Below are 15,073 nucleotides of genomic sequence, written 5' to 3'. Positions count from 1 at the left end.
CCACTACCAATCCTATGGTCGTCTTCTCTAACTTGAGATGATGAAACATTATGCTCTTCCCTTTCATTCAACTCGTTATCGACTTCATTAAGTAATGAGTCATCGTTATCCACGCCACGAAGGAAGTTGTGTAAGATACAACAAGCTAGTATGATGTATGTCATTGTATCCAATCCATAGTGTGGTTCAGTGCCACTTGCAACTCCACTCAGGCTGTTCCGGAATGTACTCAATATTTTGATTCAAATCTACACTGACACGAGGTCCAACCCGCTGTCGACGTGCCTGGCGAGCGGTCCGAACACCACTCCCAGTAGCTCGATCAGTTGCCCATAACTCAACCATTAAATTGTAGTGTTTTATACTATTAACTCTCCACTTTGCCGCCGTTGGCCTCGACTGAAACAACAAACACAACAAACACATTACTTCATATTATGTATAATAAGGATACACAAAATGTTACTATTTTTATAAATACTTGAATCAGGTCCATCCAAACTTCATCCTCAGCATGAAATGTCATATTAACCGGGTTCCACGCAAATCCACTAAATCCAGAAAACAGGTCATGCACCTCACGCCATTTATCTTTCAGTACTTTCTGACGATTTTTAACATTATTTTTTGTAATTGAGACATACCCAAAGCTATGAAGATGATCAACTATGTTACTATATGCTTGGGATGTCCAACTTCCGTCAACCCTATTACCGATTCGTGATTCCTCAATCATAGAGTGTAGAAGACGTGCGTCCATGTCCTCTGTCCACTTCATGAACTCTCTAGTAGGAGCAGAGGACTCAATGCCGGGGGCCTTACCTCTGTTCATTTTAAACCTATTTCATAAACAAAATGGTATGAAGTTAACATCAATCATTAATATAATGTTCTTGTCGTACACATAACATCAAATACTCATACAACAAAATAATTACAATAACTACAGGTTTTGATAATCTCGCCACATGTGCTCTGCTATAGAATCCCTGATACCACTACCAATCCTATGGTCGTCTTCTCTAACTTGAGATGATGAAACATTATGCTCTTCCCTTTCATTCAACTCGTTATCGACTTCATTAAGTAATGAGTCATCGTTATCCACGCCACGAAGGAAGTTGTGTAAGATACAACAAGCTAGTATGATGTATGTCATTGTATCCAATCCATAGTGTGGTTCAGTGCCACTTGCAATGATAGGGAAGCGTTTTTTCAACACTCTAAAAGTTCTTTCAATAACATTTCTCAACGATGAATGCCGATGATTAAATAACTCCCGTGCATTTTGTGATCCTCTGCGTGTATATTCTTTAAGGTGGTATCTTACGCCTCTATATGGAGTCAAGACTGTGGTTTTCAACATAAATCCAGCATCACCAAGATAGCATTTGCCTACAATTTTGAACATATACAGGTAATTACGAACAAATAAATCAAATGTTCAACATCTATATCTACACACTCACCTTGGGGGATAACCAATGGATCATCTCGATCAAGAGCATTTTTTAAAATTCTAGAATCAGATGCAGTTCCTTCCCACCCAGCAAGAACGTATGTGAATTTCATGTCAAAATCACACGCCGCAAACACATTATGTGTTGGCCAATCTTTTCTTCCTCGAAATCTAGGAGCATCACATCTTGGCACCTTTACACGAACATGAGTACCGTCTATGGCCCCTAAACAATCCTAGAAGTACAAATAACAAGTGCTTATATAACTCACAATTTGTTATCATACTTTGATGAAACAACATCTACAAATATTTCAAAAAAGATAGTACCTTAAAGTACGGGTAAAATCGATTGTTGTTCAACACATATGGATGTACCTCATTTCCTGAGGGTTGAATTAGGAACTCAGCTTCCAAAGTTAAGATAGCATCCAACACATTGTGAAACTGTTTGCTAACCGTCGAGCCAGATCGATGAAAGAAAAATGCGACACTTCGATTCTTAACATTATGGCCAATGATATGAAGAAATTGAGCAACTTGTTGCTCCACTGTTGACCGAATGGTGTCGTTAACTAACTCAGTCGATCTTAGTCTCTCACAAAGATTAATAAATGCCTCAGGACTCATCCTAATAATATCGTGGCACCGATTAGTATGCACAAAATATGACATTAATTGCTCCCTACGACGGTCTCTGTCTGGTAGGTAATTCATTACACTACTGGAATCACTACAGTACTTATTCAAGATACTCAAAGCGTATCCAACAATGCATAGCATTGTTAAAGTACCCAATGAAGTGGTTATTTGTAATTGTTGACGTATCATTGCAATAATATTGAAGTCTACACCAACCACGTCATCATATATATCTTCACGATCCACATATGATAAATCTAATTCTTCTTCCATCTATATTTACTTAACAAAATACGTACAATTTATGAACTTTAAAGATATAACTAAAATGAACAATACCATTGAATTCATATATTCATATAATCAGACGCAAATTTTTATATTCATGCAATCATATAAAATTAAAACATAATTCATATATTTATTCAATAAATAAACCACATCCATGCAAAATAATTAAATAAGATAGATCAAACATACCTATTGAAGAAAATTCTGAAGCTGTAATTTGAGATTTGATCCAATATTTCAAAGAAGATTCAAAACGCAATCAAGATAAGCTCCCAATAAGATACTAATTTCAGTTTAGAACCTTGATATGAATTACTGACAACTCAAAACCAAACTTGTTCAAAAAATACATCACTATCTTATATCATATATTGGTGGAAAAATAAAATACTTTATCAAATATCTACCTTGAATTCACCCTACATGCAACTTGAAGGAACTCCACACAATGACTTAACACAGCAACCTCAACCAGTAAATTCTTCAAAATGCCAAACACAGAGCCACCAACATTTTTCAGATCATACTATAAGATGTTCAGTACTAAGCTTCACATTGAAAATAACAACATTGTATTTAAATTTTTTTTTAAAAACACACAAAATAAATTTCCCTAACCTTTACACCTTAGTTATCCCTATTAACACCTCCACCTTAGTTATCCCTCTTGACCTCTGTCAAAGACTTTGTTGCTTTCCAATTCTAAGATCTTGATAAATAAACCTGCAAACACATAGAAATAGTTAAGCCTCCTGCCATAAAAATCAATTTTCAAAAACAACCTATGACCATATTTCATTCCTCGCGCATCTACGGTTTAATGGAAGCCATACTTTGCCCTTCACCCTCCTCATACTATTTTGTACTCCACCTTATGCCACCTCCATGTATATCAACCTCGCATCCTCTACTGTAACCATAACATTCTCATACCACCACATTTCCTCCGCCACATGACCCTTCATCTTCTTCTCCATGCCACACATGTCTCTCATGTCTCCGTCATCGTCCATTTCTGGTCATTTCTCCAGCCAAGGCTTGTCGTAACAACAGACCTCCTCGCCAACATTCATGCATATGGATCTTCCATGGACAATGCACACTTTCCACAGCCACGCCTTTGGACATCATAACACCATCACCCTACACGCGACTGGACCTTCATCTTTGATAATGCTAATTCTTACCATTATCTAAGCATCATTTTAGTAGCAAAATCAACTCCTTTCTAACTTGTAACTTGTTTAATCCTCTTCTTTTGTCTTGTTTTCTAAATAAATGTGGTTTAGGCTACATTGATGTATTATCATCACTAATCCCCTTATTTTGTAGCTAATATTATGCTTAGAAGAACCTCCACCAATGTATAGAGCTTAACCAGCCACAAAAGCAAGTAAAACAAAAAGAGAGAATTTTGGAATGCTGTGGCTGGGGTGCAGCTGGCGTGCAGCTGAGCGCCACCTAATCCGACTTGCTACAAAGCTGAGCGGCACAGTTTTTGTGCAGCTGAGCACCAGCTCTCTGGAATGCTGTCGTTGGGGTGCAGCTGAGCGGTGACGCTGCTGATGTGTCAAAATTGCCTATTTATTCAAGTTGTCTCGAAGCATTTGGGGTCTTTGGTTCTTTGGAGGTGCATCTCACTCAAAGGAGAGCTTGGAGGGCTGCTAGGGCTCGTGGGAACACTCCCTTCTTCCTCTTGGGTTCTTCATCTTGTTCCATGGCCATTTTGTAAGCTTAAAGGCTCTCCATGGAAATGGAGAGCCAAACCCATCTTGTTGGGGTTAGCTGTAGCCTTTGAATCTTGTGTAATTGTTGAATTATTTGAATATATATATGTCTTTTCTATCAATTGCTAGTATTCTTGTTTCCAATCTTAAAGCTTGCATGTAATGGGGACGTTCATGACTTGATTTTGGGGTTTCATGGGTTATGGGAACGTAAGATGAAACCTTGAACTGAAACAAGAGTCCTTGTGGTCATTGATTCTAGGGATGGAAGATGATTCACATGTTGTCTTAAGATCCTAGCTCTTTAATGCGGGTTTGCTTGTTAGATTGTCCAAGGGATTGGAGTTTGATAAGGAAAACCTAGGCTCTTTCACCTAAGGGATTAGGGCTAGAGTGTTTTAGTGGATTGACTTTAGTAAATTGTTAGATAGGAGATGAAATTGGTTATACACAAGAGTGCATTGGTGAAAACTAACCTTAACAATGTCATTTCATACCATTTCTAGTCCTTTCCATTTCCAAGTGCCTTCAATACCAAAGTCCAACCAAGTAATTACTTGTGAATTTATCTTTTTGCACATATTCTTAAATGATGAGTGTTCTTGAGTCTAGATGAGTTGTTAATCACACAATTTTCTAGTATTACGAGTCTCTTGGGAAAACGATACTTGGTCTTACCACGGTTTATTACTTGAACAATTCGGTACGTTTGCCGAAATCGTTTAACAATCTTTGCCGAGGGAGCCATTGTGCCAGCTATGGGGAACCGCGGAGTGCATTTGGAAAACAGCGCTGTCATCCGCCCATATAAGAAGACGAACACGACCTTCATATCCGGATACACCAAAAAGTATCCGAATACACCAACTCCACAAAAACTACATAACATTGTATCCGGATACACTTGAATTGATCCGGATACATCAATGTATTCTGTGTTGTCATCACCGAGACCTGCTTCCGTCGTCATCTTCTCCCTGCCGTGTTCCTCCTAGTTCGACTTCTTCATCTGCTGCACTGCTCTTCATGAACGACCTTCTTCCAGAAATCCTCATGACGTCGTTGTCTTCGTCTTCACCACATCCACACGTCTTCAACCTGCAAGCACAACATAAAACCGTGCCATAAACATGAGCTCACCTCTTCTTCTCCACGGCTGCTCCACTCTCAGACTCTTCACCACACACGCAACTCTGAATACTGCAAACCTCTACTGATAAGCACACCCTCTCACAGTTAATACGCAGACCAAATACTACTACCGAAGACCGTCTTATTAATGGTTATAATGCTCAGAGATTTTTTTTCAGATTCAAAAACGAATCTATTCTTTGCGCAGTGAATGGTTGATGGGAATCTCCCTACTCCCTACGACACTCGTGATAGCACTGTGCAACTGGAATGGAGTACGAAAAAAATTTAAACAATTACGTGACACAGTGTTTGTATATAATGCATGCAATTAATTAATGCTCGTGGAATTATTCTTATAGCAGAGGGATATATATGACATTTCATCCCAAATCAGCATAAATCTTTGCAAAAGTGGAAGAACCTCAAAAAGCAACTATCGTCGCAAATCAGTCCTTTTACGTGCTTATTCGTCCTCGCAAATCACACGCACCGAACGCCGATTTCTTTGCAAATTCATCCACGCAAATTCACTTCTACAGTAAATCATCGCAAACGAACGCAGCGTTAGGAATGGGTAGAAAATTTCACTACTACAAGTTGGAATTTAGTTCTTGAAAGCCAAATTCAAACCTCTATGTTACCGAAATTCAGTTTTTGGATGGCTGAATTCTGAAAGGAAGTTTTTAATTTTTTTTTTTATGTTTTTAGTAAAGAGAGGAAAGGGAAAATGAGAAAAAAGAGTTAAAAAAATTGTAAAAGGAATTGAAAATTTTAATTAAAATCAGGAAGAATAAATTTTAAATGATTTGATAGTGAGGAAAGATTATTAATTTTATTTAATATAAAACTTCAATTTAACGTTTGGTTATAACACTCCTCCTCTCAAGCTATTCATAAAAAAAAAAAATTAAGGCAACACTTCATACGATGAACCAAAATTAACAATATTTGAGAACACTTTATTTATTAACTTGTAATGTTTTATTTCATTTACTTGTCATAGTTCTTTATATTGAAACACCAAGTGCAATTTTAATAAAAAAAATTGCAGAGTTTCCAAAAAAAAAAAACAAGAACACTATACAAATTGTGTTAAATCTTTTTACTTATTAATTAGTGCTTTGTTATTTTTATTAGCTAGTGTATTGTAAGGTTAGGAATGAGAACGACCTTTTTCAGTTTTGGACACACCAATTTGGAAAATATAATTATGTTGCAAGTTTGACAAATGATTATTTTTTAAACATAATTATTTCTTCCCAAAAATATGCAAGAAACAACCTTAATTTCCTTATAAATTATATTTAAAAAATATTGTGATAGAAGAGTAAGCTAGTATGTTTATCACATGAATGAATGAGATAAAAATAAGAGTTTTACATCATGCTAATAATATTTTTAGATGTGAAGACAGAAAAATTGATTATACACTTAAAAAATCAAAATAGAAAATACAAAGTGAGAATTATGAATAAAAAAACTACAAAAATGATCTAAATCAAACCACATAAGTTTAATTTGTTTGTAATTGGTTTTATATTATTTTATCTTTAAATTGGACCAAATCAACCTGCATATAATTTTTATGTTTGGTTTAAATATATTTTTAATATAATATTTATGTTTAGTTCAAGTATGTTTTTAACAAAAAATCAAATCAAATCAAATTGCACTACAAATAATCCTATCCGTCACTATTAGAACTATATATTTTTGTTGTTCACCTGAGTATCTCCAAATGTAAATCTCTTAGTTAAGATCTTATAAAATAATTTTCATTGAAGCATGCTCATGAAGGATGATGAAACTCTTATATTATAAAATCTAAGTTTTTTATAAGACCCCGAATCTTAAAAATATAAAATATTTAATTATATAAAAATAATGAAGCACAAAAAAATATTGAGTTTTATAAAACCTAATTTTAAAGAAACACTTATACAAGTGTCTTAAAAAGAAAATGAATGATAAAATTCATTTAAAATAAGAAATCATATAAAGGTTTAATAAGGTTAGGTAAATGACCTAACAGTGAAAGAGAAATTGTTTGTATCTACATTTGAACAACATTCTTTCTCGCCCTATGTTTCTTCCATTCAATATCCCTCTCTTAAACACATTGAATTTTTTCTATTGTTTTATGTTGGGTCCAAGAAAAACCCTAATGTAGGTGGGCCTTTTTTCATTGCACTCTTAAGTTTTTTTTTGTCTGCAACTCCGAATTTAACTGTGGTAACAAATATCCTTCGAATATATATGTATATATATTTCCTCAACTTGCATTATAAAGTCATTTTTATTTTTTAATTAAGATATTTTCTTTTGTTTCAGTTTTTTTCTTCTTTTAATATCGTTCAACTTTTTTTTTTACTTATTTTGTTTTCTTTCATTTTCGTTTGTTTAGTGGCATTTTCTGAACAAATTGTGAATATTTATTTACGATTGTTTGTTGGAAAACTTCAAACACTACATAGTGAGACTTGATATTATGACACTTAAAAAGGAAGATAATTTTTGAGATGTACATAAATAAGATAGAAGATATTTTTTATTAGGTTTTTATGGTGACACTTACTCCTCTTGGTTACTCTTGAATTGTCTATCAATAAAAAAGATTGAAAAAAAATTGAGTGAATAAATTGACATCCCTTTGAGACTATATATTACTAGAGAAGAGACATTACGACCGAGTGTGACAAGAAAAAAAAACAATTGAGTGAAAGAAGATTCGTGACAAGTAAGTGTCTTATAAGTCAAGAACCTAATAGAAAATCCTTTATAAAGAAAAACTAAAATTCCAAATATTATCTGTCTTGATGTCTTGTGTCATACCTCAACTAATTAATTGCACTCAAGGACCCAACAAGTTAATCATCTTTCTAAACACATTGTGAATGTGTGCTTGAGGAATATCTTTATTTGAATTGAACTTGAGATGAGAGGGTATATTTCCATTTAAATTCATTCTGTTTGCATTATCATTTTGTGTTAGTTGAGTTCTCTTTGATTAAGGACAAGCAAAAGTCTAAGCTTAAGGTATTTTGATGTGTGAATAAAATGTAATTGCATTCATATCTTAGTTTAGGCCATTTGCATACATAATTGCATTAATTGAATGATTTCATCATGCATTATCTTTGTTTCGGATCATTCATTTGAGTTTTGTCTATTTTCTTGTAGATAGGTGTTTTTAAGTGTTAAAATCACAACTTTGAAAGAATTGATGTCCAAGATGCAGAGTTGAAACCAAAGAGTTCCACAAACGTAGCTGTGAACGTTTCCACAACATGTGGATTTTACTCCAAAATGTAGAGTCGAAACCAAAGAGTTTCACAACTGAGTTGTGAAAGTTTTCACAACATGTGGATTTGTTTTGAGAGAAACAAATTCCAAACCAGCAAGTTCAACAACTAAGTTGTGGTTTTTTCCACAATTTACTTTAGGAGTGCGAAACTGAAACCTGAGAAGTGCAAGCAGATTGTAGATTTTTCTATAACCAGTGGGATTTTTCAGAGCAGTTACTAACATCTCATTACATGGATTTAAAGAAATTAAAAAATATGGAAATTAAGGACAATTACTAGAAGGGAGTAACCACTCCCCTAAAAAGGGAAATTAGAGGAAAAGAGGGAAGATAACAATTAGAGGGCAACACATATATATCAAAGAGGGGGGAATGAATTCCACACTTCTTCTTCCTTTAGTTTCTTGTGAATTTCACATTATGCAAAACTAATTTTCCTTTTTGTTAGAGGATTGATGTAATACTTTGGATTATAATTTTTTATCTTTTCAATTGATGCTTAGTTAATTTTAATTATCTCAGTGTTGTATTTATGTTCTAATGTTTATTCTATGAGCAGTTTCACAATTGAAAAATTGGAGATTGTTTGCGATTTTAAATAGAACATATTAGATGTTGTCACAATTGAAAAATTAGGTATAACTAATTAGTTTGTAATTGAGATAATAATTTTTCTTCATGATTTTATTGAATTTTGTAACTAGCCTAAGGGATTGGGGGTTAGAATTCAATGGATAAGTTTGCCTATCTAAGAAATTAGGGGTAAACAAGCTCTTAGTAAACTCAAATGGATAATTATAATTCGCACATCAATTGAAAATGGTAGGAATTTATATGAAAGTGTATGAAATCATTCTCTAGCATTCTCTAACATTATGTATATTAATTGAATTCTCGTCATTTGCTTATGTTCATTATTTCATTTGATTTTCTGTTACTCAAAATTACGTGAGTTAGTAACCTAGTACTCAAATCATTCAATCCCAGAGCACGATATTTTGTTACTACAATAATGATTGGTACACTTGTCAAGCGTTCATCACTACCTATGCAAAAAACGCTTTTGAAATCGTCTAATAGACTTTGGTTTCAAGAAAAACAAAGTTTTTCCAAACTCGATGACATTTTTGAAATTTTTTACACAACTATATAAGCTTTGATTAAAAAATTATCAAAGCCTATACTGGTATATGCTTTAGTTTTTTAAATAATCAAAACATATACTAATATAGACTTTAGTTATTTAAAGAACTGAAGCATATAGTTTTGCAAATAATTTCAAAAATGTCACTAGTGGCATTTTTGAAAATATTTACATAACTATAGGCTTCGATTATTTAAATAATTGATGCTTATTCGTGTAGGTTAAAATTTCATGAATTTTTCATTCCTACCAAAACTTTTCTATTTGCGTCGCTGTATCACTCCTCCACTACAAGAGTCACTCTCCTCCCTTCCTCGTCCCTAAATGTGAACCATGTTGTGCTTTTGCTGTCAGTCATCCATTATCCGCCCTTTCATTCCTCGTTGTTAACGCAAACTATGTCTTTGCCTCGCCACTGGGAGCCTACCTTTACTTTCCATTTCGCAAGCGACGAGAACTTTGTTCTCTCGTATTGCGTTTTTTTTGGTTTCATAATCCTTTCTTCCTAAGTCAAGTATTGTTAAATGTCTTTTATTCAATGTGGGGGTTAGAAGGTGGGTGGCTCTGTTTATTGATGGGTTGGACGATGGTTCTGTGAACTCATTGACAAGCATACCAAATCGTTCAAGTAATATAAAATGGTAAGACCAAGTATCGTTTTCCAAGACTCGTGTAATACTAAATAATCATATAATTAATAACTAATACAAACTAAAGAATAGTTCATAAATTAATATTATGTGCAAGAAATAAATTGATGAAGAATAAAGGTTGGACTTTGGGAGTTTGAGACACTTTAGAATGGAAAAATGTCAGAAATGGTATGAAACGACATTGTTGAAGGTAGATTTCATCGATATGCAAATTCATCTCCTCTCCACCAAAATGCTAAAGTCAACCCATAAGAATACTCAAGCCCTAATCCCTTAGGTGAAAGAGCCTAAGTTTCCTCACTCAGAGTCAATCCCTTCAATACATAAAAAGCAAACCCGCTTTAAGATTTAAGGTTTAAGACAACTAATTGGTGAAACTCCATCCTTAGATACTAGCTCCATTAAGTATCTAGTTCCAAGTCTAGGTTTCAAAAGATATTTTCCAATATCTAATGAACCACGAATCACATTATGAACGTCCCCATTACAACAAACATTAAGCTTAGAAACAAGAAAACTAGCATTTTAATGGCTACATCTACCCCTAATAAGATGGGTTTGGCTCTCCATGTCAAGCTTATAAAAATGAAAATGGAAGAAAAAGGAGAAACCAAGAAGGAGAAGGGAGTGTTTTCGCAAGCCCTAGTAAACCTCCAAGCTCTCTAAAAGTGATTTTATGCCTCCAACATTCAAAAAACCCAATTTTCTTTTAGAACAAGAAGAAATAGAACTCAACTTGCCACATCATCAAAGTGCCGCTCAACACACGGAATCTGCCACTTGGCATAGGTCTTCTTAAACACCAAATTTGCTTTCTATAACACTGGTGCTCAATGGTGGATAAGGGTACTCAACGACTTGCCACTTGGACTTCATGATCTCCCTCCTTTTGTTGTTCTTCCCGTTTCTTTGGGATGTCAAGCTTTATGATTTGATAGAGGATCTTCCTATCACAAAATTAGATGCAAAAAGTGGGGATTAGAGATATAATTTAATGAGTGTAGTCCAAAATATAGATATTTACAAAAGTAAGATAAAAATGAGAATTAAACAAGTTACAAACGCAAAAAAAAGTTGATTTTATTAATAAAATGTGGTTCAAATAATGATAAAAATTAACATCAGTAGTTTCTTTGGTAGTTTTGGAATAAGAAATGCTAAGAATGTGATGATGGAAAAAATTGAAACAATAATTTGTTTAAAAATAAAATAAAAATATGTGTTTTTGTTAAAAAAAACAAAGCATAAAATGAAAAATAAACTTCGATTATAAATTAAAATCTAAAGTCCTACATTTCGCGTGAATATGTTTTGATTAAAGAATCAAAATAAAAATTTTAAAATAACTAGTGTAAAAAAGCCTGCATTAGTGTTTACTTAAAAGCATAATTTTTTTGCCAGAATTATATACTGAATATAGTGTTAACAGTGAGTGTGGAAAGAGAATATAAATTAAGTACGAAAATAAAAAGAAAGTTATTATCGAGATGGATATTAAATCAGATCCAAATTCTTGTTCCTCTCTTTGAATGTAATATAGGAATGAATCCATTCCGATTCCTGATCCAAGAAAAAACCAGTAGCGGTGTATCATTACGAGAGATATTATGAATTGGTGCATAACTTTTTAATGATAAATGTTCAAAACTTCTATCTTTAGTGAAAGTAGATAAGAAAATATGGTAAGTATATATCTTCCATGCATAATGCATGTAGAAAGGAAGTCGATGCCTTGCATGCTCCTTTTTCAATAAGAAGAGTTTGAGAAATCGACAAGAGACATTACAATGGTAATGGACCCATGGACACAGTATTGATGAAGATCACATGCATGCATTCAGAACTTTATTGTAAATGCCAAAACACATTAAGACAGTGAAGACCACTAGCCAATCAGCACTCCTCCAATTATTTCCATGCCTCGTATCTTTATATTTGTATAACTGATTTGTTGTTATTTTTAGTCTGAAAATCATTCATCATTTTCTCCATGGACAGCAGGGTGTTAGAAAGAGAATCTAGGGTGGTGCTGAATTTCCTGGATGAGAACAGGAAACTGAGCGAAGACTGCAAGGACCTGATAGCCACCTTACCATTGGAGAAAGGTTGGGTTGCAAAGCATCTTCACCAGTACGAAGGCTTTTGGCACACAACAAGGCAGCTTGAAGGACTTGTGTCTTGCCAAAACCACTTTCAGGCTCATCACACCGATGTCCTCATTGTAACCACTCCCAAATCAGGCACCACTTGGCTAAAAGCTTGGACTTTTTCCTTGCTTCACCGCCACAAATATCATCCAACTACACAAAACCACCCTTTGCTCACTCACAATCCCCACTTTCTTGTTCCCTTCTTGGAACTTGACCTCTACCTTGACAAACCCTCACTCCCTGACCTCTCCTCATTTCCCTCTCCAAGGCTCTTCTCCACCCACATCCCCTATGTCTCACTGCCAAAATCTGTCACACAAACATCTTGCAAGATTGTTTATCTCTGTAGAGACCCCAAAGACGCTTTCATCTCCCTCTGGCATTTCACAAACAGGCTCAGACCCCACACCATGCTCCCCAACTCACTCCATGAGGCATTCCACAAGTTCTGCAGAGGGGTCAGTCTCTATGGACCCTTTTGGGAGCATGTCTTGGAGTACTGGCACAAGAGCTTAGAACACCCTCACAAGATCATCTTCATGAGGTTTGAGGAAATGAAACTCAACCCCGAATTTTCGTTGAAGAAACTAGCCACCTTTGTGGGCTGCCCTTTTTCCAGAGAAGAAGAGGACGCTGGTGTGGTGCAAGAGATTCTGAAGCTCTGTAGTTTTGATAACTTGAGCAACTTGCCGGTGAATAGGAATGGGAAGCTTTCGTCCGGTGAAGCACACCGAGCTTTCTTCCGGCGTGGCGAAATCGGAGATTGGAAGAATCATCTCACTGCTGACATGATTCAGCAACTCAATGCCATCACTGAAGAGAAACTAGCTCAACATGGTTTGAGGTTTTAGAATGATTCTATGTTTATTTAGTCATAACCGGTTTTTAACAGTTGTTGTTGTGTTTGCAAAATGTTTTGCTTTCCTTTAAATCCAGCTTTTATTTGATGTATTAGGTAAGTCCTGAATGTAATAAAATTTTATTGTTAGAAAACCTTTGTCATAAATGAAAAGTCGTTTTGTATTAAAAAAAAATTAAAATCTTAAAGTTTTTACTAATTGGAATCTAAAAATGAAAATATATATAAGAAAACAGAATTTTATTTAGAAATTAAAATATTAGTTCTTAGAAAATTGATAAAAAATAATAATTAATAATAAATAAAAAAGTAAAAAGAAAAAACAAACAAAAATCTGATTTCTCTCTCCATATCTTTTTTCCCATTTGGTTGACTCGATCCCTCATCATAGAGGATTCCATTTTCCATTTTCTTTTTCATACAACAAGGCAAAATAAAAGGGGAGAATGTGATTGTTTCACACCGAATTTTCTACAATTCCCTCATTTTCTTATCACACACCACAAATCACGCCATTCTCATCTCCCAAGGCACCAGGGGTATAACACCCTTCATCATCCACTCCATTTTCATTGTTACTCCATCTTCCTTTTCATCTCACAGCAAATCACCCAATGAAAAACACACACTCTATTCTACACTACACTCCATCGTTTTCCTCTCCACATTCATTTCCATACCTACACAAAACATTCATTTCTAACTGCTACCGGATGGTCGGCCGAATGTTAGATAAATTTAATTCTAAAAAATTTATTTTAATTTTCTTTAAGTCTTATTTTATTACTTTATATCTAATAAAATTAGTTTGACAGAGATGGATAATTTTGATTATTTATATGTAATATTATTTTATTATTATAGATAGAATAGGTTATATAGTTTTTTATTTTGAATAAATTCATATTTTATTTCCAGTTTTGTTGTATTTAACCTAAAGTCCTGTTTAAATCTATTTAAAGGTTTTTAAGATTCAATAAAGAGGTTTACTCGGTCCTAGTTCTGTCCCAACCACTTCATGAGATTTTGGAAGCTAGCTTGGGGGTTGAGAATTAAAATGATAAATCTACCCGTAATCACGATGTATGTGTTCTATTAATGAATATGCTTTGAAAAAAAAATTAAACCTAACTCTAAAAGAGGTCAGCGCTGGCTGGGGGACTGTGAATTAAAATAATAAATCTACCCGTAATCATGATATATGTGTGCTGCTAATGAATATGCTATTAATAATTATAAAGACTGAATTTATTGATAATTATCTGAAGATAAGTGATTGTAAGTAATTTGCACTGTGTAACCGATAATTACTCACAAGTTTTATAATATTTATTGATAAAATTTACTAACATACAAACTTTGAACAGTCAGTTCTTCATCAAATTTATTGACGTAATTTTGGCATAATCATAACGAATTTTCTAGTTACAATAATTCGGTTAAAACCTTTGCTTTTATAGCCTTTGTCTATGTTCGGGAACATGTGTAACTAACTCAGTGTCCATTATTATTTGTCTTCTTCTAATTGAAAACAGTGTTTGTTCCCATTATCCATAGAAGATATCTTTCTAAACACATATTTTAATTGTAATCACGTAATAAACAATAATAAATTAAACTTAAAAACACACACACACACACACACACATATATATATATATATATATATATATATATATATAACTAATGATGCACTAAAACTAATTTGTA

General features: G+C 33.9%; 2 protein-coding genes across 2 annotated transcripts; one reads left to right on the top strand and one right to left on the bottom strand.

Moving 5' to 3' along the window:
- Positions 1-186: 186 nt before the first annotated feature.
- Positions 187-3,405, bottom strand: LOC128193494 (uncharacterized). Its single transcript, XM_052867033.1, has 7 exons — positions 3,274-3,405; positions 2,811-2,918; positions 1,838-2,374; positions 1,470-1,695; positions 948-1,395; positions 482-839; positions 187-399 (listed from the first exon to the last, which is right to left on the bottom strand). Exons 1-7 carry the CDS (start codon positions 3,403-3,405, stop codon positions 187-189), a joined length of 2,022 nt encoding a protein of 673 aa, XP_052722993.1.
- Positions 3,406-12,306: 8,901 nt separating this feature from the next.
- Positions 12,307-13,465, top strand: LOC108338393 (cytosolic sulfotransferase 5). The gene has a single exon (XM_017575241.2). It carries the CDS (start codon positions 12,345-12,347, stop codon positions 13,353-13,355), a length of 1,011 nt encoding a protein of 336 aa, XP_017430730.1. The 5' UTR covers positions 12,307-12,344; the 3' UTR covers positions 13,356-13,465.
- The last annotated feature ends 1,608 nt before the right edge of the window (positions 13,466-15,073 follow it).

This window comes from Vigna angularis, chromosome 1 (genome assembly GCF_016808095.1).
Source record: "Vigna angularis cultivar LongXiaoDou No.4 chromosome 1, ASM1680809v1, whole genome shotgun sequence".
In the NCBI taxonomy this organism is placed as follows: Eukaryota; Viridiplantae; Streptophyta; class Magnoliopsida; order Fabales; family Fabaceae; genus Vigna; species Vigna angularis.
The sequence above is the reverse complement of the archived record's forward strand: the minus strand, read 5'-3'. Positions and strand labels throughout refer to the sequence as shown.

What these genes read in the sequence shown, in the direction of transcription:
- LOC128193494 (XM_052867033.1), bottom strand. Translation starts at nt 3,405, where the DNA reads ATGGACGATGACGGAGACATGAGAGACATGTGTGGCATGGAGAAGAAG. An exon ending in TGGCGAGATTATCAAAACCT is followed by an intron (nt 840 to 947) that starts GTAGTTATTGTA and finishes TTTATGAAATAG; the next exon opens with GTTTAAAATGAACAGAGGTA. An exon ending in TTTGGATGGACCTGATTCAA is followed by an intron (nt 400 to 481) that starts GTATTTATAAAA and finishes TTGTTGTTTCAG; the next exon opens with TCGAGGCCAACGGCGGCAAA.
- LOC108338393 (XM_017575241.2), top strand. Translation starts at nt 12,345, where the DNA reads ATGGACAGCAGGGTGTTAGAAAGAGAATCTAGGGTGGTGCTGAATTTC.